This window comes from Sus scrofa, chromosome 8 (genome assembly GCF_054392235.1).
Source record: "Sus scrofa isolate SSC_HxYL_T2T_F1_AM1 chromosome 8, Sscrofa_HxYL_maternal_Yorkshire_Landrace_v2.0, whole genome shotgun sequence".
Taxonomy (NCBI): domain Eukaryota; kingdom Metazoa; phylum Chordata; class Mammalia; order Artiodactyla; family Suidae; genus Sus; species Sus scrofa.
This window is the reverse complement of record NC_139390.1, coordinates 103,229,012-103,255,436: the sequence shown is the minus strand read 5'-3', so window position 1 is coordinate 103,255,436 and position 26,425 is coordinate 103,229,012. Positions and strand designations below refer to the sequence as shown.

Genomic DNA, 26,425 nt, shown 5'->3' with positions numbered 1-26,425 from the left:
AGGATTAAGGTTTTAATTTTGATTTCTTAGATTTTATATTTGTACCACCTTTTTACTTACAGGAAAATGTTCCTAACTACAGTAACAGGATTATGTGTTTATCATATGATAAAATATTTTAGAATAACAGTAATGTTACTATGAATACAAAAGAAGGTTACTTTTTTTAAGTTTTTAAAACTTTAAGCTTTTAAAAAACCTTATACTTTAATTTTTTTTTAAAAGTCTAAATATGTTCAGTCTATATATTTGTGTTTAATTTGAAAACATTAAAATTGATAATTCAAGCTCCTCACTACACCGTAAAATTAAAGTTCCAATACATGTATTAAATTTAATTAATCAATTAAAATTCCCTAGGATTCACTTTTTTTTTTCTTTTTTAAGGCTGCAGCTGTGGCATATGGAGGTTCCCAGGCTAGAGGTTGAATCAGAGCCGTAGCCACCAGCCTCTGCCACAGCCACAGCAACATCAGATCCAAGCCATGTCTAAAACCTACACCACAGATCACGGCAATGCTGGATCCTTAACCTACTGAGTGAGGCCAGGGATTGAACCCACAACCTCATGGTTCCTAGTCAGATTTGTTTCCACTGAGCCACAGTGGGAACTCCCCTAGAATTCGCTTTTAACTTTTTAACAAATTATGTCATACAAACTTTTAAAATCCAGTGAGTCAAAGTGATTTAAAGTTATTATTGAATTCAGAGTTTGTGTGTGTGTGTGTGTGTGTGTGTGTGTTTATCATGATGAAAGAAATGGCAACTTTTTTTTTTTTTTTTGTCTTTTTGCCTTTTCTAGGGCCAATCCCATGGCATATGGAGGGTCCCAGTCTAGGGGTCTAATCAGAGCTGTAGCCACTGGCCTACACCAGAGCCACGGCAACGCTGGATGCTTAACCCACCGAGCAAGGCCAGGGATCGAACCCGCAACCTCATGGTTCCTAGTTGGATTCGTTAGCCACTGCACCACGACGGGAACTCCACAAAGTGGCCACATTTTAAATAAATGAAGATTTCAAGTTGACATCTTTGTTTAGTTTGGCACCTTGGACTATACCCTATGAGAACTATTAATGAAATATGCAAAATCTTAGAATAAACTACAAATTATACCCCGGTCCCCTAGTAATCTCAATGATTTTTATTGTTAACTGGGCAGATGTGTTGCTCTGTGCAAAGGGAAAAAAGATAGCACTCCATTTTGAAAAGGAAAGAAACATAGACAATAAGGTTTGCAGCTATAAAAATACGCACTATTCATTTGAAAATGGAGCCTTCTTAAAGACAATGATCTGGTAACTATCAGCATCTTCCCAGAAGTAAATATTCTCCCATATTCACAGTTGAATTACGCCATATCTCCCACTCTTCTTCTTACTCATTTTACTTATATCATGGGCACTTTCCCAAGTTGTTAAATCCCAAAGAGATGAATTTTACAATGCATAAAAATAACAAAAAATTAGAAGGAAGGGGCAGGAGGATAGGTGTATGGGATTAAGAGATACAAACTACTATGTGTAAGAGATAGAAACTACTATGTATGTATACTAAGCAGCAAAGATACATTGTGCAGTACTTGGGAATGTAGCTATTAGTTTTGTGGTAACTTTAAATGGAGTATAATCTGTAAAAATATTGTATCGCTGTGTTGTATGCCTAGAACAAACATAAGACTGTAAATGAACTATAGTTCAATTTTTAAGAATCACTATGAAAAATTAACATCAGTAGAAAAAGTAGTAGCAAAAGAAGCTAGAGCTTCACGTAGAGGAAGACTTATGTGGCTGGTAAATAGGAAAAGAGACTGTACACTTTACTTTGATGAGATTTGCAAGTTAAAACCACAGTGACATACCATATTATAATTCAACAGTTTCACTTCAGGAGTTCTCGTCGTGGCTCAGTGGTTAACGAACCCTACTAGTATCCGTGAGGACGAGGGTTCAATTCCTGGCCTCGCCTAGTGGGTTAAGGATTTGGTGTTGGCGTGAGCTGCGGTGTAGGTCGCAGATACGGCTCAGATCCCAAATTGCTGTGGCTGTGATGTAGGCTGGCAGCAACATCTCCAATTAGACCCCTAGCCCTGGGAACCTCCATATGCCATGAGTGCTGCCCTAAAAAGACAAAAAAAAAAAGTTTCACTTTAAGAGATACTTTTGTAAATGTTTACCAAAAAAGAACATTTATAGTAACATTTATGGTTTATAACATGAAAAAAACAGATGAAGAAATTCCCTTTATGGGTCAGTGGTGATGAACCCAACTAGTATCCATGAGGACGTGGGTTCAATCTCTGGCCTTGCTCAGTGGATCAACTATTCAGCATTGCTTTTGAGCTGTAGTGTAAGTCACAGACGTGGCTTGGATCTGGTATTGCTGTGGCTGTGGTGTAGGCTGCCAGCTGCAGCTCTGATTTGACCCCTATCCTGGGATCTTCCATATGCCACAGGTATGGCCCTAAAAAAGCAAACAAAAACAAACAAAAAACCCAACCAAACAAAACCAAATGAAAAGTAAAACTACCCATTTATAGCAGAATATAAGATCTAGTATAGTTATATAAAGGAAAAAATATGCAGTAGTGGAAAATGGACTAAAGCTTCCTGTGACAAAATGGGTTAATCTTAAAAGTAGAGGATGTATAAAATTAGGGGTTCATTCATTTTAAAAACATCATGTAAAATACAAAATTAATGGGTACATTAATAGCATGGAGAAACCATAAAGAACAAAAGGAATTAATACAAACATTAACATTATGGTTTATTCCTGAGAAAAGAGAGGAATCCCATTTGGGAAGTCTGCAAATGGGTTTGCCTACATCTGGAATTTATGTATTGGTCTAGTTGATTGGCTAGTGTGTACCAACTATATTTTTCTTCAAAATTTTGCTTTCCTGGATTATAAATGATTAAGCTCTTCAAGTAAAATCTTAGATATTGATCAAAAGATTTTTTAATTTTTTAAAATATAATCACTAGTTTATTATTAAGAAATTTTTAATGATTTTGATTTTCTCCATTATAGTTGGTTTACAGTGTTCTTTCAATTTTCGACTGTACAGCAAAGTGACCCAGCCACGCATACATATATACATTCTTTTTCTCACATTATCCTCCATCATATGCCATCATAAGTGACCAGATAAGGTTCCCCGTGCTATACAGCAGGATCCCATTGCCTATCCATTCCAAAGGCAATAGTTTACATCTATTGAACCCAGATTCCAAGTCCATCTCATTCCATTCGCCTCCCCCTTGGCAACTCCAAGTCTGTTTTCCATAGTGGTTGTACCCAATTTACAGTCCCACCAACAGTGTGGGAGGGTTCCCTTTTCTCCACACCCTCTCAGAAAATACAGTGTTTTTGGGAAGCTTGATTTTTTTTCCCATACTTAATTTCTTGTTCTCATTTTCATTACTAAATCAACTTTGTTTTAAAATCTGTACAATTATTAACCTTTGTGTGCTGTAATCTCCAATTTTAAAAAAATATGAACAAAAATTAAGAAGATAGAAATCAATCCAATATATTGCTGTGATTAAAAAAATGTTGAATAGGAGTTCCTACTGTGGAACAGTGAGTCACAAATCTGACTGCTGCAGCTCACATCACTGTGGAGGAACAGGTTTGATCCTTGGCCCAGTGAGGTGGATTAAAGGATCCTGTGTTGCCACAACTACAGCATAGATCACAGATGCGGCTTGGATTCAGTCCCTGGCCAGGGAACTTCCATGTGCCAAGGGTTAAAAAAAGAAAAAGAAGAACAAAAGAAATGTATTAACTTTCAGTTAGAAAGCCAGTTATAGATTGAGTTTAAAGAATATTTACCTCTTTGTTGTTTTTATGTCTTAAGTATACAGAAAGATTGAAAGATGAAAGGATAGAAAATGCTGTAAAACAGTGATATTAACAAAAAGAGCCAGTATTGCTATTACAAAATTGAATTTAAGGCAGTAAATGGTGTTTGTTTTCATTATCTTTAATATCTTCCTATTTCTCCCCTATACCTGATCCAAACAGGCTTCTGCTACTCACACCCCAAATCAGCTTTTGATAATGCCTCTAGAGATCCCTAGGTTTTTGGTTTTGTTTTTTATGGCTGTACCTGCAGCATATGGAAGTTCCCAGGCCAAGGATTGTGACAACACAGGATCCTTTAACCTACTGCGCCAGGCTGGGGATTAAACCCTTGCCCTCCCAGTGACCCCAGCCGCTGCAGTCAGATTCCTAACTTACTACACCACAGTGGGAACTCCTAGAGATCTCAGAGTTTAAAAGGGATCAAATTAATCCTCATCTTCCCTAACATCAGCGCTGAATCAATCATTCTGTCTTGAAACACATCCTTCTTACTAGAAACTATTTACTTAGTTATCATTTACTTGGTCTCAGTTCTTTCCTATTTCCCCAATCTTTGGATGCTTTAGGATTTAGTCTTCAAATTTCTTCTCGTTCTGATCCTCAGTAACTCCTAAGGTAATAGTGCTTAGTTTCATGGGTTTTTTTATTTTAATTTTTTTTTGCTTTTTAGGACCACACTCACAGCTTATGGAAGTTCCCAAGCTAGAGGTGCAATAGGTCAAGTCAGAGCTAGAGCTGTCAGCCGCAGCCACAGCCACAGCAACACAGGATCCAAGCCACACCTACACCATAGCTCATGGCAATTCCAGGTACTTGATCCACTGAGCAAGACCAGGGATTGGACCTGCATCCTCATGGATGCTAGTCAGGTTCCTTTCTGCTGAGCCACAGCAGGAACTCCCTAGCTTCATGGTTTTAAATAGCATCCTTATACTAATGAGTGAAATTTATATGTACAGACCCCATCTTATATTCCACATAAATAACAACTGTGTAGTCAGCAGTTTCACTTGGATATTCTATATGCATGTCAAACTTCATATGTTCAAAATCCAGAGTCTAAATTCCCACCCCTATCCAAGGACTTCTCCCATACTTCACATCTCTGTGAATATCAACTCCATCTTTCTAATCGTAATGGTAAAAAAAAAATACTGGTGTTATCTTTGATCTCTTTCTTTTTCAACCTTTTATTTCTTATTCCTTGGCAGATTATATCCATTACCCTTTTAAATATAACCAGAACCTAACCACTTCTCTCTTCTCTAATTCCCTACAAAAGCCACCATCATTTTATCATTAGTTAGTTATAATGGTTCCTAATCAGTCATTTCCTTTCATTCTGACCAACTTACAAGGACCTAGTGTTATCTTTTTTATTTCCCATTAAAAAAATTTAAGATATAGGAGTTCCTGTTGTGGCTCAGTGGTAATGAACCCAACTAGTACCCTTGAGGATGTGGGTTCTGTCCCTGGTCCTGCTCAGTGGGTTAAGGATCTGACATTGCCATGAGCTGCAGTATAGGTTGCAGATGTGGCTTGGATCTGGCGTTGCTGTGGCTGTGGTGTAGGCCAGCAGCTGCAGCTCCAATTCCACCTTTAGCCTGGGAACTTCCATATGCTGTGAGGCCCTTAAAAAAAAATTAAGGCATAGTTTATATTTAGTAAATTTCATACTTTTTGCATATATGCTTTTGGAAATTTGACGTATGCATACAGTCATGTAGTTACCACCTACTCAAATTACAGCATGGTTTCATTACTCCCCCCAAAGTCTCCCATGTCTTTTTGTAGTCACCTGTATGCCTAACCCTTGATAGCCTATTTTCTATTTTATAATCCTATCATTTTGCCTTTACCACAGTATCATATAAACGGAATCATATAGAGTGTAGCATTTTGAGTCTGGCTTCTTTCATTTAGCATAATGCATTTGAGATTCATCTAGATATTTGTGTGCTGTTCATTCCTTTTTATTGGTAAGTAATATTCCATTAGTTGGATATAAGCGCTTTATCGTTAGTTGAAGAACATATGGTTTTTTAGTTTTTGGTGCTTTTGAATAAAGATACTAAAATATTTGCATGTATGTTTTGATGAGACTGTAAGTTTCATTTCACTTGGGTAAATACTTGAGAGTGGGATTTCTGGGTCAAGCGGTAAGTGTGTAACTTTATAAGAAACTTTCTAATGGTTTTCCAAAGTGGCTGTGTCATTTGAATTTCCACCAGCAATGTATGAGGCTTCCAGTTGCTCCACGTCATCAGCACATGGTATTTTGTTTTTGTTTTTGTTTTTGTTTTTTGGTCTTTTTGCCATTTCTAGGGCTCCACTTATGGAGATTCCCAGACTCTAATCAGAGCTGTAACCGCCAGCCTATACCAGAGCCACAGCAACTTGGGATCCGACCACAGCAACTCGGGATCCTAACCGCGTCTGCAACCTACACCACAGCTCACAGCAACGCCATATCCTTAACCCACTGAGCAAGGCCAGGGATGGAAACTGCAACCTCATGGTTCCTGGTCAGATTCGTTAACCACAGAGCCACGACAGGAACTTAGCACTTAGTATTTAAAATTTTTTTTTAATTTGCCATTCTAATAGGTATGTAGTTGTTTCTCATCATGACTAATGATGCTGAGCATCTTTTTATGTGCTTTTTTTTTTTTTTTTTGTCTTTTTGCCTTTTCTAAGACCATTCCCTGCGGCATATGGAGGTTCCCAGTCTAGAGGTCTAATTGGAGCTGTTGCTGCTGGCCTACTCCAGGGCCACAGCAACACAGAATCTGAGCCACGTCTGCCACCTACACCACAGCTCACGGCAACGCTGGATCCTTAACCCACTGAGGGAGGCCAGGGATTGAACCCACAATCGGGTCGGATGGCTCCTAGTCAGATTCATTAACCACTGAGCCATGATGGGAACTCCTCATGTGCTTTTTTACCATCAGTTTATCTTTGGTGAAGTGATTGATCAAATGATTTGACTTTTTTTTTGAGTTTTCTTACTGAGATTTGAAAGTTCTTTGGATCCAAGTCTTTATTACGTATTGGAGTTCTCATCATGGCACAGTGGAAATGAATCCAACTAGGAACCATGAGGTCGTGGGTTAAGGATCTGGCGTTGCCGTGAGCTGTAGTGTAGATCAAAGATGCGCTCGGATCCCATGTTGCTGTGGCTGTGGCGTAGGCCAGCGGGGCTACAGCTCTGATTAGACCCCTAGCCTGGGAACCTTGATATGCCGCAGGAGTGCCCCCAAAAAGACAAAAGAGAAAACAACAACAACAACAAAGTCTTTATTACATATGTAATTTACACGTCTTCTCCCAATCTGGGGATTATCTTTTCATTTTCTTAAGAGTGCCTTTCGAAAAGCAGAACTATTTTTTTTTTTTTTTTGCTTTTTAGGGCAGCACTTGCAGCATATGAAAGTTCCAGGCTAGGCGTTAAATTGGAGCAGCAGCTGTCGGCCTATGCCACAGCCACAGCAACGTGAGATCCAAGCCAATTATGCGATCTATGTGGCAGCTCATGGCAGCACCACATCCTTAACCCACTGAGCGAGGCCAGGATCAAACCTACATCCTCATGGGTTCTGGTAAGTTTCATAACCTGCTGGGACACAATGGGAACTCAGAACTACCTATTTTTTAATGATGTGCAGTTTTTATTATTTTAAAAGATTGTATAGATTATGCTTTTGGTGTGTGCGTAAGAAATCTTTGCTTTGCTTTCTCTCGCTTTCTTGCTCTTTCACTCCATTCTTTCCTTCTTTCCTTTGAACTCCCTTCCTCCCTTTATGGAAGGGCTAAGGAAGGAGAGTAAGTGGCTTGTGCTCAAAAGCCTGAACTCTCTGATGGTTTTTATGGATAAGTTTTTATAGGCAAAATTTGGGACAACGGTTACACAGTGTGTGACTTTATTCTGATTGTTTGGTGATGAGGTAATAGGGCAGGGTTCCAGGACTCTTGTGGTAGGTCTGAAGTTACCATCTTCACTGTGGGTTGGGGCCTTAGTTCCTGTAGAAAAACTCAAAGATATATTGTTAGGTATATTCCTTGAGGAGAAACAGGACCTTGCTGCACTATTGTTTCTTGACTGCTCCTCCTTTGTTTCTGGATTCCCTCACCTCCCTGATGAACAACTGTTTGAATCTGCCCTTTGGAGCTCAGAGATGGTCTTGGAGGCTGAATGAAGCCTATTTCCTACAAACAAGATATGTGGGACACAAAAAGGATTTGTACCTAGGGACGCCCTCGTAGGTTCTCTTGCTTGATTTCAGTTCCCTCTTTTCTTTGATGCTCTTTAATCTTGAGGAGAACAGGTGTTGGAAAAGAAAGGGAATAACATTTTGGATAGAGAAGTTTATCATAAACTGGGTAGAGAACTTGGTTTAGGGGACTCGGTTTCAATCCCTATTCCTGTTTCAACCTTCCTCAAATCTTTCATGGAACAAAGCAACAACTGCTCTGGCTACTTCCTGCTGAAATGAGGTAAGGTATGGTCCTACCTCACTTTAGGGAATGGACACTGAGTTGGAAATGTTCAAGTCCTAGATCTAGGTCTTGTATGATTAAGATTTCAATCCCTTGGTCTGCCATTTTTGTGCAGCAGACCCAATTAGAAGTAGGAGGAATGACAGCCTGAACTTTAATAGACAAAAAAATAGATGTCATTCCCTGAGGAATTCATGAGAATAAGCCTGAAAAGCAGCCTGGCACTTAGTGAGAAACTTGTAGCCATGTAGCCAGATGTCTAATTTTATAGAAGTAGGTTTTAACTTCTGATATGATATGTATAATGGAGCTATAAGTAAGATTTTTTTTATTAGAGGCTTTACTTTTTTAGCTTTTATGTAATTCAGGTCTCTATTCAATTTTGAGTTAATTGGGTTTTTTTCCTTGCTGGTATATGATGTGATTGTGACTGTGAATATCTAATTTGTCAGCACCATTTATTGGAAAGGATTTTCTTTCTCCATTGAATTTCCTTTTCATCTTTGACAAAAAACAATTAACTATATGTGTATAGATTTTGGAATCTATATTCTGTTCATCTTGTCTTTATCTCTCTGTTACCAGCACAACTTGATAGCTATAATCTTAAAATCAGTATATGTCCTCCATCTTTTTTCTATTTCTTTTTTTTTCAAAATTGTCCTGGCTGTCTTTGCCTTTTAATGTAAATTATAGAAATAGCTTATCAACATCTATAAAAACTCTAGCTGGTATTTTTATTGCAGCTGCATTGAATCTGCATATTAGGAAGAATCAACATCTTAACAGTATTGAATCTCCCAATCCATGAATATGGTTTACTTCTCTAAGTATTTTTTTGTTCTTCAGTGTTGTACAGGTTTTAGTGTATTTTATATACATTTTGTTAGTTATATCCCTAAGTATATTATGATTTTGATGCTGCTGTAATTGGTGTTTTAAAGTTTTAACTATCCATTGTTTAATAGAAATGGATTGGTTTTTTTTGTATTATTCTTTGTGACATTACTTTTATGTGTCAACTTAACTGGATCAGAGGATGCCTAGGTATCTGGTTAAACAATACTTCTGGGTATATCTGTGAGGCTATTTCTGCATGAGATTAGTACCTGAAATGGTGGGCTTCATCAAGTAGATTGCCATCCCCATTGTGGGTGGATATCATCCAATCCACTGAGGGCCTGAGTAGACCAAAAACTAGAGGAGAGAGGAACTCACTCCTTTTTTGCTATCTCATTGTTTGAGCTAGGAATCTCATCTTGGATTGGTCTTTATATCATCAACTCCCCTAGGTCTCAGGCCTTTGGACTCTGGCTGAATTACACCACTGGCTTTCCTAAGTCTCCAGCTTACAGATGGCAGATCGTGGGACTTCTCATCCTTCACAATCTTGTAAGCCAATTCCTCACATTAAATCTCCTTTTATATCCTATTGTTTCTTTCATTCTGGAGAATCCTGACTAATACAACTTTATACCTGTGACATTGATAAACTTACTAGTAGTAGTTGTAGTAGCTTTTTTTTTTTTTTCTTTGTCTTTTTGGCCACCCCATGGCATATGGAGTTCCCGGGCCAGGGATCTGATCCAAGCTGCAGTTGCAACCTAAGCAACAGCCTCAGCAATGCCGGATCCTTAACCCTCTGTGCCAGGCCAGGGGTCAAACCCGTGTCCCAGCACTCCCAAGACACCACTGATCCAGTTGCACCACAGTGGGAACTCCTCTAGTAGCTTTTTAAAATATTGATATATTCTACACTGATATATTTCTATACAGTCATGTTATCTACATATTCATGCAGTTCTATTTCTTACTTTTCTATACTTTCACTTATTTTCTTCCCTTTTTACATTGATTGGGACCTCTAACATGATGTTAATAGACGTTTTAAGATAAGCCATTATTGCATTGTTTCTGATTTTAGGAGGAAAACTTTCAGTCTTTCACCATTAGCATGACATTTGTTGTAGGTTTTCCATAGATGCCCTTTATTAGGCTAAGGAAGTTCTTTATTTCTAGTGTGCTGAGATTTTTTTTTTCCCCACTGGCGTATTTAAGTTCCTGGGCTATGTATTGTATCAAACCTGTGCCACAAACAGTGACCCAAGCGCTGCAGCAATAACACTGTATCCTTAACCCACTGTGCCACAAGGGAACTGCTGTGCTGAGAGTTTTTAACTTGAATGGACGCTGATTTTTTTTTTTTTTTGGTCTTTTTTTTCGGGGTCTTCTGAAATGATTATATGGTTTGTCTTAATTAGTTTATTTATGTTGTAAATTATATTGATTTGCTTTCAAATGTTGAACTAGTGTAGGATTCCCAGAATAAATCTCATTTGATTGTGACATATTATCCTATTTTTATACATCATTAGATTCAGTTTGCTATTTTTCTTTTTTAAAGAGGAATGAGGAGGAGTTTCCACTGGGGCATAGTGGGTTAAGAATATGACTGCAGTGGCTGGGGTCACTGTGGAGATGTGGCTTTGATTCCCAACCTACAACAGTGGGTTAATGCATCCAGCGTTGCCACAGCTGTGGTTTGGGTTGCAGCTGCAGCTTAGATTCAGTAGCTTGCCTGGAACTTCTGTATGACACAGGTGTGGCCATAAAAAGAAAAAAAAAGAAGGAATGAGGAATATTGGTTTCTATTTTTATTTTCTTGGATTATCTTTGGTTTGGGGATCAGAAAATGCTGGCCTCATAAATGAGTTGGTAGCATTCCCTCTGCTTCTGTATTTTGGAAGAGTTTACATAAAAGTGTTATTATTGATTCCTTGTAGGAGTGGTAGAATTTGCCAGTGAAGCCATCTGGGTCTGGAATTGTAGGTATGGTTTTAACTATAAATTATTTTTTAAAAATGGATATAAAACTATTTAGGTAATCTAGGTTTTCTTGAATGAGCTTTTGTAGTTTGTATATAAAAATGTTTGTAGGGAAAAAAAAAAAGAAAGGAGTTCCCATCGTGGCTCAGTGGTTAACAAATCCAACTAGGAACCATGAGGTTGCGGGTTCGATCCCTGCCCTTGCTCAGTGGGTTAAGGATCCCGCGTTGCTGTGCTCTGGCATAGGCCGGTGGCTACAGCTCCAATTCAACCCCTAGCCTGGGAACTTCCATATGCCACAGGAGCAGCCCAAGAAATGGCAGAAAGACAAAAAGAAAAAAAAAATGTTTGTAGGGTCTATAGATAAAGGCATACCTCACAGGTATTGTGGATTTGGTTCCACACAACCATAATAAATATCACAATAAAGTAAGTCACATGAATTTTTTTTGGTTTCCCAGCCTGTATACAGTTGTTTACACCATAGTCTATTAAGTATTCAATAGTATTATGTCTAAAAGAACAATGTACATACCTTTATTTAAAAATAATATATTGCTAAAAAATGCTAACCATCATCTGAGCCTTCAGCAAGTTGTAGTATTTTTGCTGGTAGAAGTTCTTGCCTCAGTATTATGGCTGCTAAGTGATCAGGGTTGTGTTTGCTGAAGGTTGGGGTGGCTGTGACAGTTTCTTAAAATAAGACAATGATGAAGTTTGCTTCATTGATTGACTTTTTCATGAACCATTTCTCTGTAGCAATGCTGTTTGATAGCATTTTATCCCAGTAGAACTTCTTTCAAAATTGGAGTCAAGGAGTTCCCATAATGGCTCAGTGGTAATGAACCCATCGAGGATCCATGAGGATGCCAGTTCAATCCCTGGCCTCACTCAGCAGGTTCAGGATCTGGCATTGCTGTGAGCTGTGGTGTAGGTTGCAGAAGTGGCTCAGATCTGGCGTTGCTGTGGCTGTGGCGCAGGCCGGAGCCTGCAGCTCTACTTTAGCCCCTAGCCTGAGAACTTCCATGTGCCACAGGTGTAGCCCTAAAAAGCAAAAAAAAAAAAAAAAAAAAGTCAATCCTCTTAAAAATGCACCCACTGCTTTATCAATTAAGTTTGTGTAATATTTTAAATCCTTTGTTATTTCAACAATCTTCATAGCATCTTCACCATGAGTAGATTCCATTTTAAGAAATCACTTTCTTTGCTCATCCATAAAAGCATCTCCTCATCCATTCAAGTGTTATCATGAGATTGCAGCAATTTTGTTACATCTTCATGCTATAATTCTGATTCCAATTCTCTTGCCGTTCCTACCACATCTACACTTCTTTCCTCTACTAACATCTTGAACCCCTCAAAGTCATCCATGAAGGTTGGAATCAATTCTTCCAGACTCCTATTACTGTGGTATTATAACCTCTTCCCATGAATCATGAAAGCTCTTAATGGCATCTAGATTAGTGAATCCTTCCAGAAGGTTTTCAACTGACTTTACCGAGATCCATCAGAGGAATCCCTGTCAATGGCAGTTGTAGTCTCATGAAATGTATTTCTTTTTTTTTTTTTTTTTTCTGTCTTTTTGTTGTTGTTGTTGTTGCTATTTCTTGGGCCGCTCCTGCGGCATATGGAGGTTCCCAGGCTAGGGGTTGAATCGGAACTGTGGCCACCGGCCTACGCCAGAGCCACAGCAACTCGGGATCCGAGCCGCGTCTGCGACCTACACCACAGCTCACGGCAACACCGGATCTTTAACCCACTGAGCAAGGGCAGGGACCGAACCCGCAACCTCATGGTTCCTAGTCGGATTCACTAACCACTGCGCCACGACGGGAACTCCGAAATGTATTTCTTAAGTGAGCCTTGAAAGTCGAAATTACTCCTTGATGGGCTGCAGAATGTGTTAGTGGGCATGAAAATTTTAACATTGTAATAGATCTCCATCAGAGCTCTTGGGTGACCAGGTTCATTGTCAGTGAGCAACAATAATTTGAAAGGAGACTTTTTTTTCCTGAGAAATAGATTTCAACAGTGGGCTTTAACTTCCTGTAAACCTGTTGTAAACAGATGTGCTGTCATCCAGCCTTTGTTACTCCATTCATAGACCACAGGTAAAGTAGGTTTAGCATCATTCTTAAGGCCCCTAGGATTTTCCAAATGGTAAATGAGAACTGGCTTCAACTTAGTCACCAGCTGCATGCGTCCCTAACAAGAGGGTCAGCCTGTCCTTTGAAGCTCTGACGCCAGACATTGACTCTCTCTAGCTGTGAAAGTTCTAGATGGCATCTTCTTCCAATAGAAGAATGTTTCATCTACATTGAAAATCTGCTGTTTGGTGACGCCACCTGCATTATCTTAGCTAGATCACCTGGATATCTTGCTGCTTCACTTTGTATGTTTATGTTAAGGAGATACGGCTTTTTTCTTTAACCTCATGAACCAACCTCTGCTAATTTCAGGCTTTTCTTCTGCAACTTCCTCACTTCTCTTAGCCATTATAAAATTCAGGAGAGTTAGGGCCTTGTTTAGAATTAGGCTTTGGTTTAAGAGAATGTTGTGGTTGGTTTGATCTTCTAAACGACTATTACAACTTTCTCCATATCAGCAACAAGACTGTTTCACTTTCTTATTTTTCCTGTGTTCATTGGAGTAGCACTTTTAATTTCCTTCCTTTGCATTCACATCTTGGCTAACTATTGAGTGTAAGAGGCCTAGCCTTTAGCCTATCTCTGTTTTAACAAGCCTTTCTGACTAAGCTTAATCATTTCCACCTTTTAATTTAAAAGTGAGGGACATGTGACTCTTCCTTTCACTTGAACACTTAGAGGCCTTTAAAGAGTTATTAATTGGCCTAATTTCAGTATTTTTGTGTCTTAGCGATTAGGGAGCCCCAGGGAGAGGGATAGAGATTAGAGAACAGTTGGTTGGTGGAGCAATCAGAACATACACGTTTATCAATTATTTGCTGTCTTATATGGTTTAGTTCATGGTGTCCCACAACAAGTACAATAGCAGCAAAGATCACTGATCACAGATCACTGTAACAAATAATAATGGAGAAGTTTGAAATATTGTGATAATTACAAAAAGGTGACACAGACATGAAATGAGCAAATACTGTGGAAAATGGTGCCAGTAGATTTGCTTGCTATGGAGTTGCCAGTAATCTTCAATTTGTTAAATAAAAAAAAGAAACCACAATGTATCTTCAAATTACAGTAAAACAAAGCACAATAACACAAGATGTCTTAGTATTTCTCTTTTCATTCCTGATATTTGTAATTTGTGCTTTGGGGGGGGGCACCTGTAGCATATGAAGTTTCTAGGCTGGGCTGCATCTACAACCTACACCACAGCTCAAGGCAATGCCAGATCCTTAACCCACTGAGTGAGGCCAGGGATTGAACCCACATCCTTATGGTTCCTAGTCAGGTTTGTTAACCACCGAGCCATGAAGGGAACTCCCCTTATTTTATTTTAGTCTTGTGTGTGTGTGTGTGTGTGTGTGTGTGTGTGTGTTTCTTTTTAGGGCCTCACGCATAACATACGGAGGTTCCCAGGCTAGGGATCTAATTGGAGCTGTAGCTGCCGGCCTATGCCAGAGCCACAGCACCGCCAGATCTGAGCCGAGTCTGCAACCTAGCCCACAGCTCACGGCAAGGCTGGATCCTTAACCAGCTGAGCAAGGCCAAGGATTGAACCCGTATCCTCAGAGATGCTAGTTGGGTTTGTTAACCGCTGAGCTATGATGGGAGCTCCCCTTTTTTTAAAATTATAGTTTTATTAAAGTAAAGGGACTTTTAGATAGATGAAAAGGCATGTGAAAGGATATGAAGCAAGGAAACAGGAGCAACAAGTAGGTTGATAATTGCGGCACAGAGATTGAAGTGAAGAATGGCAATGGATGAGCCCAAATCAGGAAAGTATTATAGGCCATGATAAAGAGCCTATAATATCCTAGAAGCAACAGGGAAACACTGAAAAGTTTTTAAGAAGAATAAGAAATGACCTAATTTGCTTGTCAGAATAATCATTCTGGTAACAGTAAAGAAAATCATTAAGAGAGAAAATGTCAAGACAGGGAGACTAGGTAATAGAGTGGCTAAGTTCACTTTTGAGTTTACAAACTTGTGTCTAGAATAGTGCTTGGCATATTTTAGGCACTCAAAAATATTTGTCAGGTGAACAAAATGTTATCATATGAATCAAAAGAAGTTCATTCTGAAGGAAAATCATGTAGAAATAGAGCCTACATTTTGACACTACTTCTTGATTTATCTGCTTGCTTACTTAGTATCTTACTGTAAGATTTTCACAGACTAATTAATAAAGCAACACAATAGAAAAATAGTCAAAAGGATATGAATGGCAAGCTCACAAAGGGAAATCTTAGTAGTGACTATATTGTGAAAACATGCTCAACTTCACTAGTAACCAAAAAAATGCAAGTACCATTTAAATGCCATGAAATGGAAAAATATTTAGCAGTCTAAACCCAGCCTTCACCAGGATCTTAAATTGCTGGGACATTTACATGCTGGTGGTGGAATTATAAATTGGTGAAACCACTGTGTAAAGCAGCTTGGCAATCTGTTTTGTTTTGCTTTGCTTTGCTTTTTAGGACTGCACCCACAGCACATGGAGCTTTCCAGGCTGGGGGTCGAATCGGAGTACAGCTGCCAGCCTATGCTACAGCCACAGCAATGACAGATCTGAGCTGCGTCTATGACCTACACCACAGCTCATGGCAACGCTGTGAGATCCTTAACCCACTGAGCGAGGCCAGGGATTGAACCCGCAATCTCATGGTTTCTAGTCAGATTCGTTTCTGCTGCGCCACAATGGGAGCTCCGGTATCCGTATTTAGTAAGTCAGAAGATTCTCGTGCCATTTGACTCAGTATTTCCATTTCAGATTTAAACTCTAGAGAAATGCTCACAACTATAAAAGAGACATGTTCAACAGTGTTCTTTGCAGCATTACTGATTATACCAGATTATACAAATGTCTTCAGGAAAATGAATAAATTGTGATATTTGTGTAACAGGAGAATATTCTGCAGTGAAAATGAATAAACCAAAGCTATACAAATAGAACCTGAATAATCGTCACAAGCAAAATATTGACTGAAAAAGCTTGCAAAATGATATCTTGTGATGCCACTTATATAAAGTTAATTATGCAAAATAATATTATTACATATACACAGTGATAGATAAAAATGCCAAATTTAAGAACCTGGTTATCTCTGAGGAGAAAAAGCAAAATGGGATTAGGAAAGGTTATGCAGTGGGCTTTATCTTATTTTTCTTAAAAAAAAAAAGAAACAAAGTGAAATTAAAATTTAGCAAAGCTAGATGATGTATAAACTAATGTTTTTAAAAATTCTTATATATTTGAAATATTTGTAATGAAAAAATCCTCTGAAAGTAGAGGATTTCAGAATTATCCTTGTTCTCAAAGTAAAATATTTTTCTATCACCTAAATACTTTTAACAGCTTTTTATTTTGCAGATTTGACTGATGATTTAGCTCAGAAACTGTTTGATGTTTCAGAAATATCTTCAGCAACAATGGCTCATTCATTGCCCACAGCAGTTCCAGAAGCTCCTAGAATTTATCCTGCAAGGACACCCAAAACACCTCGAACACCTAGATTACAAGATCCAAGCAAAACACCAAGATTTTATCCTGTGGTTAAAGAACCAAAACCCATTGATATAAAGGTACACAAGATACCAGGAATATAAATAGCCAGCATTTTGTATACTTTAACATTACGAAATGAGACTTTTTGTTTCTATCACAGTAAAAAATGTATATATTAGACTGTAAGAATTCATTTAAAAAATTTTACCACAGTGGTGTTTTCTCGGGTTAAGGAATAACTTCTTCACAATGGGTAGTGTAATTAAAGACATCAGAAGGTGTTATGAAGAATCATTTTAGGAGTTCCCGTCGTGGCGCAGTGGTTAACGAATCCGACTAGGAACCATGAGGTTGCGGGTTCGGTCCCTGCCCTTGCTCAGTGGGTTAACGATCCAGTGTTGCCGTGAGCTGTGGTGTAGGTTGCAGACGCGGCTCAGATCCCGCGTTGCTGTGGCTCTGGCGTAGGCCGGTGGCTACAGCTCCGATTCAACCCCTAGCCTGGGAACCTCCATATGCCGGCGGGAGCGGCCCAAGAAATAGCAACAACAACAAAAAAGACAAAAGACAAAAAAAAAAAAAAAAAAAAAAGAATCATTTTAAGTTGTAGTTCCTTTAATCCTTGTGTCAAAGCCTAGCAAAGGGTTTGGTAAGTTTTTTAAACTTGTATGTGAGATGTTTGAGTTTTGTGACTTCATATGATTTCATAATGTGTCATCCACAGTATGAAAATGTTTGAGTTGATTTACACCCAGAGGGTTTTAATTTACTTGTGAGGTTCACACTACTGAAAGTAATTGCAATGTTTGACTTCTTTTTCCTTAGAGTCCAAGAAAGAGAAAAACAAGACATAGTACAAATCCCCCTCTAGAGTGCCATGTTGGTTGGGTAATGGATTCCAGAGATCACGGGCCAAGAACATCTTCTGTCAGGTACCATATTTATCAAACATTGTTTTGTTCTTGATTTTAAGTGATTTGAAAACAATTGCTAATTAGATATTTGAGAATATTTTTAAATTAATATGTTAGCAATTTATAGACCAGTGAAAATAGTAAAAAGAAGCCAAAGAAAGGGAAATAAGTGGGAAAGTTTTACAGTAAGTACATTAAGGAATAATTTAGTAGGACATATTTCTTTTCCTTTTAGTTTCCACAAATGTGCACTCTTGTATTAAAGATATTTAGGTTTATTAAAATTATTACCTTTACGCCACACATGGAGGTTCCCAGGCTAGGGGTTGAATTAGAGCTGCAGCTGCTGCCTATGCCACAGCCATAGCAACACCAGATCCGAGCCACATCTGCAAGCTACACTGCAGCTTGCAGCAACACCAGATCCTTAATCCCTGAGCAGTGCCAGGGATTGAATCCATATCCTCATGGATACTAGTTAGGTTCTTAAACTGCTGAGCTATAATGGGAGCTATGGTAACTGCTTTTTCCAAGAGCCCTTTTGAAATTTGCCAAGTTAGAATTACAGGGTCTGCTTCCCCTCCTTAAGGTTTATCACAAAGTTCATTTGCCTCACTTTGATGTCATGTGATCTCCACAGACACAAGACAACACTCAGAAGGGATCTTAGATCATGATCATCAATAACGTAAATTCTGTTGTTTTAAAAAAAATTATTACCTTTGGAAAGAGTCCAAATTTTTCATGGCATAATATTTTTCTTGTGTTAATATGCTAAACAATCTACTCAAACTCTATAAACAATATGGAAATAAAACACATCAATATTTTGGAATTTTTCCTTTGGGGGAAATAATTTAGATCAACTGGTTATTAGCAGTAAGTGGTTTTTCTTTTAGCTTTAATTTTTTTTTGTCTTTTTTTTTTTTTTTTTTTTTGCCTTTTCTAGGGCCGCTCCCATGGCACATGGAGGTTCCCAGGCTAGAGGTCTAATCAGAGCTGTAGCCGCCAGCCTATGCCAGAGCCACAGCAACGCGGGATCCGAGCTGCGTATGCAACCTACACCACAGCTCACAGTAACGCCGGATCCTTAACCCACTGAGCAAGGGCAGGGACCGAACCCGCAACCTCATGGTTCCTAGTTGGATTCGTTAACCACTGCACCACAACGGGAACTCCTAATTTTTTAAAAAGACTATTATTTACCTCAAAGGAGGTGAAAGAGCAAACATTTTACAATGCCAGTTAAGTGCAACATCAGATGATTAGGTTTTGTTCAATAGAGTGGATGCGCAGGTGGTTTAGTAATTGCGTTGTGTTTCCTAAAAATGTATCTTTTGTTTATATAGATATTTTTAGAATATTTAGACTGGTTTTGTAATTCAAAGAGGAGCTTTAGGAAAAAGTGTTTTTGACTGGTTACTCTAAGGGAAGGATTAGTCAATTTCATTCAGTTTCATTCAAAAGCTAGAGAGTTTATTATGATCTGAAAATCTCCAAGTATGTCTTTCTAGGGATATTCATTGGGTGCTTTTGCATTTTGTTCTCATTAGATATATTGTCTCTTAAAAGAAGTGTATATGTTCTTCTTGCATTCCTATGGTACACTAATTAGTTATTTTGTGTTCTAAGTTATTTTGAGTTTTGTTTGTTTTGTTTTTTTGTTTTTCTAGGGCTGTACCTTAGGCATATGGAGGTTCCCAGGCTAGGGGTCTAACCGGAGCTGTAGCCGCCAACCTACACCATAGCCACAGCAACGCAGCAGGATCCAAGCCTCGTCTGCGACCTATATCACAGCTCATGGCAATGCTGGATCCTTAATCCACTGAGCAAGGTCAGGGATCAAACCCTCAACCTCATGGTTCCTAGTCAGATTTGTTGACCACTGAGCCACAATGGGAACTCCTCATTTTTTTATATTTAGAGATCATTAGATAGATGATGGTGGAAAATGTTGCACTGATTATATAGCAGGGAAGAAGAAAGATATAGTCCCTTCCATTCTGTAGTTTAATTCAGGGATGACAGACAAATATGTAATTATAATAATGAGGGGTGAATTTTTTTTAATCAACTTATCTTTTAGATAAGTTTTGGGTACACAGCTAAATTGAGTGGAAGATATGGAGAATTCCTTTATACTCTCTGCATCCCATGCCTCCCACACTACAATCTCCCCTACTATGAACATTCATACCTTTAGACATTAATGTAATTATTGATTGGATTTAAATCTGCCGTCTTATATTCTATTTGTCTCATCTGTTCTTTGCTCTTTTTTCCTACTTTCTTTTGGATCAGCTTAGTTTTTACAATGATTCTATTTTATCTCTACTGTTGGCTTCATGTTATATCTCTACTGTTGGCTTCGTTATATCTCTTGTGTTTACTTATCTTCTAGAGTTGATAATATACATTTTAAAGTACAGTCTGCTTTAAATAATAATATACAATTATAGGTATGGTATAAGAGCCTTACTACGGTAAAGTTCCATTTTCCCCATTCTTTGTGACATATTTTGTTATTATTTTTCTTTAGACAATTACCTTTTAAAGCAATTAATAAGAAAAAAAATATATATATATATTTTTGGTCTTTTTGCCTTTTCTAGGGCATATGGAGGTTCCCAGGCTTGGGGTCGAATCAGCTGTTGCCGCTGGCCTACACCCGAGCCACAGCACTGCGGGATCCTCGACCCACTGAGCAAGGGCAGGGATCGAACCCACAACCTCATGGTTCCTAGTCGGATTTGTTAACCACTGCACCACAACGGGAACTCCAAGAAAAAAGAAATTTTAAAAATATTCTCATTTTTACCATTTGCAGTGTTATTCATTTCTTTTTTTAAAATTTAATGAATTTTTTTCCATTATAGCTGGTTTACAGTGTTCTGTCAATTTTCTACTGTACAGCAAGGTGACCCAGTCAAATATACACATACGCATTCCTTTTTCTCACATTATTATGTTCCATCGTAAGTGACTATAATTCCCAGTGCTATACAGCAGGATCTCATTGCTTATCCATTCCAAAGACAATAGTTTGCATCTATTAACCCCAAATTCCCAGTCCATCTCACTCCCCACCCTCTTGGCAACCACAAGTCTGTTCTCCATGTCCATGAGTTTCTTTTCTGTGAAAAAGTTCATTTGCTTCATTTATTAGGTTCCAGATGTAAGTGATATTATATGGTATTTGTCTTTATCTGACTGACTTCACTTATTATGAGAGTCTCTAGTTCCATCCATGTTGTTGCAAATAGCATAATTTTGTTCTTTTTTATGGCTGAGTAGTATTCCATTGGGTATATATACCACATTTGCTTAGTCCATTGATCTGACAATGGACATTTAGGTTGTTTTCCATGTCTTGGCTAGTGCAAATAGCATTGCAATGAACATATGAGTACATGGGTCTTTTTCAAAGAATTTTTTTCCAGAGATAAGCATAAGAATGGGATTTCTGGGTCATATGGTAATTCTATATATAGTTTTCTAAGGTACCTCCGTAGTGTTTTTCACAGTGGTTGTACCAATTTCATTCCCACCAATAGTGCAGGAGGGTTCCCTTTTCTCCACACCCTCTCCAGCATTGCTGTTTGTGGACTTATTAATGATGGCCATTCTGACTGGTGTGAGGTGGTATCTCATGGTAGTTTTGATTTGCATTTCTCTAATAATCAGTGGTGTTGAGCATTGTTTCATATGCTTGTTGGCCATCTGTACATCTTCTTTGGAGAAATGTCTATTGAGGTCTTTTGCCCATTTTTCAATTAGATTGTTGGCTTTTTTGCTGTTGAGTTGTATAAGTTACATATTTTAGAGATTAAGCCCTTGTCAGTTGCATCATTTGAAACTATTTTCTCCCATTCTGTAAAGTTGTCTTTTTGTTTTATGTTTTTTTTTTTCATGGTTTCCTTTGCTGTGCAAAAGCTTGTCAGTTTGTTAGGTCCCATTGCTTTATTTTTGCATTTACTTCTGTTGCCTTGGGAGACTGACCTGAGGAAACATTTGTAAGGTTGATGGCAGAGAATGTTTTGCCTATGTTCTCTTCTAGGAGTTTGATGGTGTCTTGTCTTACGTTTAAGTCTTAAAGCCATTCTGAGTTTATTTTTGTGCATGGTGTGAGGGTGTGTTCCAGTTTCACTGATTTACATGCAGCTATCCAGTTTTCCTAGCACCACTTGCTGAAAAGACTGTATTTTTCCCATTTTATATTCTTGCCTCCTTTGTCAAAGATTACTGGACCGTAGGTGTCTGGGTTTATTTCTGGGTTGTCTATTCCATTCCATTGGTCTGTATGTCTGTTTTGGTACCAGTACCATACTGTCTTGATGACTGTGGCTTTGTAATATTGCCTGAAGTCTGGGAGAGTTATGCCTCCTTCTTGGTTTTTGTTCCTCAGAATTTCTTTGGCAATTCTGGGTCTTTTGTGATTCCATATAAATTTTTAGATTGTTTGTTCTAGTTTTGTGGGTAAATGGCATGGGTAATTTGATAGGGATTGCATTGAATGTGCAGATTGCTTTGGGTAGTATGGCCATTTTTACAATACTAATTTTTCCAACCCATGAGCATGGAATATCTTTCCATTTCTTTGAATCCTCTTTAATTTCCTTGACTAATGTTTTGTAGTTCTCAGCATATAAGTTCTTTACTTCCTTGGTCAGGTTTATTCCCAGATATTTAATTTTTTTGAGTGCAATTTTAAAAGGTATTGTATTTTTGTATTCCTTTTCTAATACGTCATTGTAGGATACAGAAATGCGACTGATTTCTGAATGTTAATCTTATATCCTGCTACTTTGCTGAATTTGTTGATCAGTTCTAGTAGTTTTTGGGTTGAGTCCTTAGGGTTTTCTATATATAGTATCATGGCATCTGCATACAGTGACAATTTTACCTCTTCTCAGTATTCTTCATTTCTTAAACATTTCTTGTGCAGGTCTCTTGGCAATGAATACTGTTGTCTTTTGTGTATCAGGTTTCTTTTTTTTTTTCATTTTGAAAGATACTCTTATTGAGACTTCTGTGATGGATCCAGGTATGGATACAGATTCATTGCTTATTCCGTAGGTAATGAATTTTAAACATCAAAAGTGATATGAGGAGTTCCCATCATGGCATAGTGGAAACAAATCCAAATAGGAACCATGAGGTTTTGGGTTCAATCCTTGGCCTTGTTCAGTGGGTTAAGGATCTGGCATTGCCTTGAGCTGTGGTGTAGGTTGCATATGTGGCTTGGGTCTGGCGTTGCTATGGCTCTGGCATAGCCTGGCAGCTGTAGCTCTGATTAGACCTCTAGCCTGGGAACCTCCATATGCTGAGGGCACAGCCCTAAAAGGACAAAAGACAATTAAAAAAGAAAAAGTGATATGATTTAGTTAAGTAGTTTCTAAAATTTTTGGTCTTAGACCTTTATTTTAAAAATTACTTAGGACCTCAAAGAGGAACCTATATATATAATTTATATATAAATTATATAACCTATGGAAGTTATATAATTTAAAAATTAAAAAATTAGGAGTTCCTTATGGCACAGTAGGTAAGGATCCAGTGTTTTCACTGCAGCAGCCCAGATTGCTGCTATGGTGTAGGTTCGACCCCTGGCTCAGGAACTTCTACATGTGTGGCAAAAAAATAAAATGAATTGAATTAAGTTAAGAAGTAAAACTGAAAACAAAATTTATTTATTTAAAATAACAATAGGGGAGTTCCTTTGTGGTGCAGGGGAAACGAATCTGACTAGGAACCATGAGATTGAGGGTCCTATCCCTGGCCTCGCTCAGCTGGGTTAAGGATCCAGTGTTGCCATGAGCTGTGGTGTAGGTTGCAGATGCGACTTGGATCTGGCTTTTCGGTGGCTGTGGTATGGGCCGGAAGCTGTAGCTCCAATTAGACCCCTAGGCTGGGAACCTCCATGTGCTGCAGGTAAGGCTCTAAAAAGAACAAAAAGAATAACTATAACAATAGGAGTTCCCATTGTAGTGCAGCGGAAACAAATCCGACTAGTATCCATAAGGATGCAGGTTTGATCCCTGGCCTCACTCAGTGGGTCAGAGATTTGGCATTGCTGTGAACTGTGGTATAGGTTGCAGATGTGGCTCAGATCCCATGTTGCTGGCTGTGGTGTAGGCCGGCAGCTATAGTTCTGATTGGACCCCTAGCCTGGGAACTTCCATTCACTGTGGCCCTAGAAACTGAAAAAATAAAATAAAATAAAACCATTAGGGAGTTCCCGTCGTGGCGCAGTGGTTAACGAATCCGACTAGGAACCATGAAGTTGCGGGTTCGGTCCCTGCCCTTGCTCAGTGGGTTAACGATCCGGCGTTGCCGTGAGCTATGGTGTAGGTTGCAGACGCGGCTTGGATCCAGCGTTGCTGTGGCTCTGATGTAGGCTGGTGGCTGCAGCTCCAATTCAACCCCTAGCCTGGGAACCTCCATATGCCGCGATAGCGGCCCAAAAAATAGCAACAACAACAACAACAACAAAAGACAAAAAACAAAACAAAACAAAAAAAAAAAAACCATTATATTTTACCAAATATTTTTAGGAAATGTAATTATGTTTCTTAAAACAAAAATAATTCCTGAATGGAGTGGCATTGTTTTAAAGTCTTGCATATTTGTTTAATGTTTCATTTTCTACAAGGTAACTGGATTGTCATATGCTTCTCTATTCATCTCCCCTTTTTTTGTTTGTTTGCTTGGTGGTTGGTTGGTTGGATTTTTTGCTTTTTAAGGCCACAATCGTAGCATATGGAGGTTCCCAGGCTAGGGGTTGAATTGAAACTGCAGCCACGGCCTCTGCCACAGTCACAGCAGGCCAAATCTGAGCTGTATCTGTGGCCTACACCACAGCTCATGGCAATGCTGGATCCCTGGCCCACTGAGTGAGGCCAGGGATCAAACCCGCATCCTCATGGATGCTAGTCAGGTTTGTTTCTGCTGAGCCATGACATGAATGCCACAAATCTGGCATTGCTGTAGCTGTGGTGTAAGTTTTAATCCCTGGTCTGGGAACTTCCATATGCCAGAGGTGCAACCAAAAAAGAAAAAAAAATTGTTTTATATAAATAAAAAGGAGAAATCACACATCAGTAACTAATATTATACCTTAAAAAAGAGAGCAAACTAAATATTTATAAAACATTGAACAATTTGAAAAAAAATTAAGAAAGCAATTCCATTTTCATTAGCATCTAAAATAATTAAATACTTAGCCATAAATCTAACCAAGGAAGTGAAACACATATGCTGAAAACTATAAAACATTGCTAAAAAGAACTGTAGTAGACCCAAATAAATGGAAAGACACTCCATGTTCATAGATAGGAAGATATAACATTGTTAAGACATTATTATGACCCAAAGAGAATTAAAAATTCAACACAATCCCGGAGTTCCCATCGTGGCTCAGTGGTTAACAAATCCGACTAGGAACCATGAGGTTGAGGGTTCGATCCCTGGCCTTGCTGAGTGGGTTAAGGATCCGGCGTTGCTGTGAGCTGTGGTGTAGGTTGCAGATGCGGCTTGGATCCCACATTGCTATGGCTCTAGTGTAGGCCAGCGGCTACAGCTCTGATTAGACCCCTAACCTGGGAACCTCCATATGCCATAGGAGTGGCCCAAGACATGCCAAAAAGACAAAAAAAAGAAAAAAGAAAAAAAAAAGTTCAATACAATCCCTACAAAAATTCCAATAGCCTTTTTCACAAAAACGGAAAAGCTTATCTTCAAATTCATATGGAATTGCATGGAGCCCTGAAAAACCAAAACAGGAGTTCCCATCATGGCTCAGTGGAAGTGAATCAGACTAGCATGCATGAGGACGCAGGTTTGATCCCTGGCCTTACTTAGTGGGTTAAGGGTCTGGCATTGCCATGAGCTGTGGTGTAGGTCGCAGACACAGCTTGGATCCCATGCTGCTGTGGCTGTGGTGTAGGCCAGTGGCTACAGCTCCAATTCAACCCCTAGTCTGAGAACCTCCCTATGCCTCAGGTTCGGCCCTAAAAAGACCAAAAAAAAAAAAAAAAAAAGCCAAAACAATCTTTAAAAAGAAGGATGAAATTGGAGGACTAACACTTCCTGACTTTTAAAGTTTACTACAAACCTACAGTAATTAAAACAGTATGGTCCTGGCTTAAGGACAGCCAAAGAGACCAATGGGTTAGACTAGAGAGTCTAGAAATACATCCTGTCATAAATGGTCAGTTTATTTTCTACAAGAGTGCTGAGACTATTCAGTGAAAGAAAGGGTAATCTTTTTAACAAATGGTGCTAGAAAAACTGGACATCCAGTGTGCAAAAGGATGGGACCCATACTTCATACCGTATACAAAAAAATTCACTCAAAATGGATCAAAGACCTAAGCTTAAGAGATAAAACTATAAAACTCTTAGAAGAAAACATAGAGGAACATCTTTATGACCCTAGATTTGACAATGGTATCTTGCATGTGACATCGAAAGCACAGGCAATAAAAAAAAGGAAAATTTTACTTTATCATAATTATGAACTTTTGTGTATCAAAGAATACTACCAGATTGAAAAGACAACTTACTGAATAGGAGAAAATATTTGCAAATTGAACATCTGATAAGGGTTCAGATGTTCAGAATGTATAAAAATCTCCTACAACTCAAAAATGACCAAAAAACCCAATTCA

General features: G+C 38.5%; 2 protein-coding genes across 37 annotated transcripts in view; one reads left to right on the top strand and one right to left on the bottom strand.

The window, feature by feature from the left end:
• MFSD8 (major facilitator superfamily domain containing 8) overlaps positions 1-26,425 on the bottom strand; it is a 449,919-nt gene that overhangs the window by 180,661 nt on the left and 242,833 nt on the right. The window lies entirely within an intron of this gene.
• The window catches only part of LARP1B (La ribonucleoprotein 1B), a 103,745-nt gene that overhangs the window by 64,791 nt on the left and 12,529 nt on the right, over positions 1-26,425 (top strand). For 12 of the 36 annotated variants that reach the window (XR_014812996.1, XR_014812998.1, XR_014812994.1 and 9 more), the window contains 2 exons: positions 16,711-16,922; positions 17,668-17,774. Coding sequence is in view for 23 of the 36 variants with exons in the window: in XM_084972893.1 (XP_084829019.1) it covers positions 16,711-16,922; positions 17,668-17,774 (319 nt within the window). In the remaining 13 variants the exon portion in view is untranslated. Of the gene's footprint in view, positions 1-9,662; positions 9,763-11,153; positions 11,299-16,695; positions 16,923-17,667; positions 17,775-26,425 lie in introns of those variants that run through there. The other 24 variants (XR_014812995.1, XR_014812992.1, XM_084972901.1 and 21 more) reach the window with 7 other exon arrangements.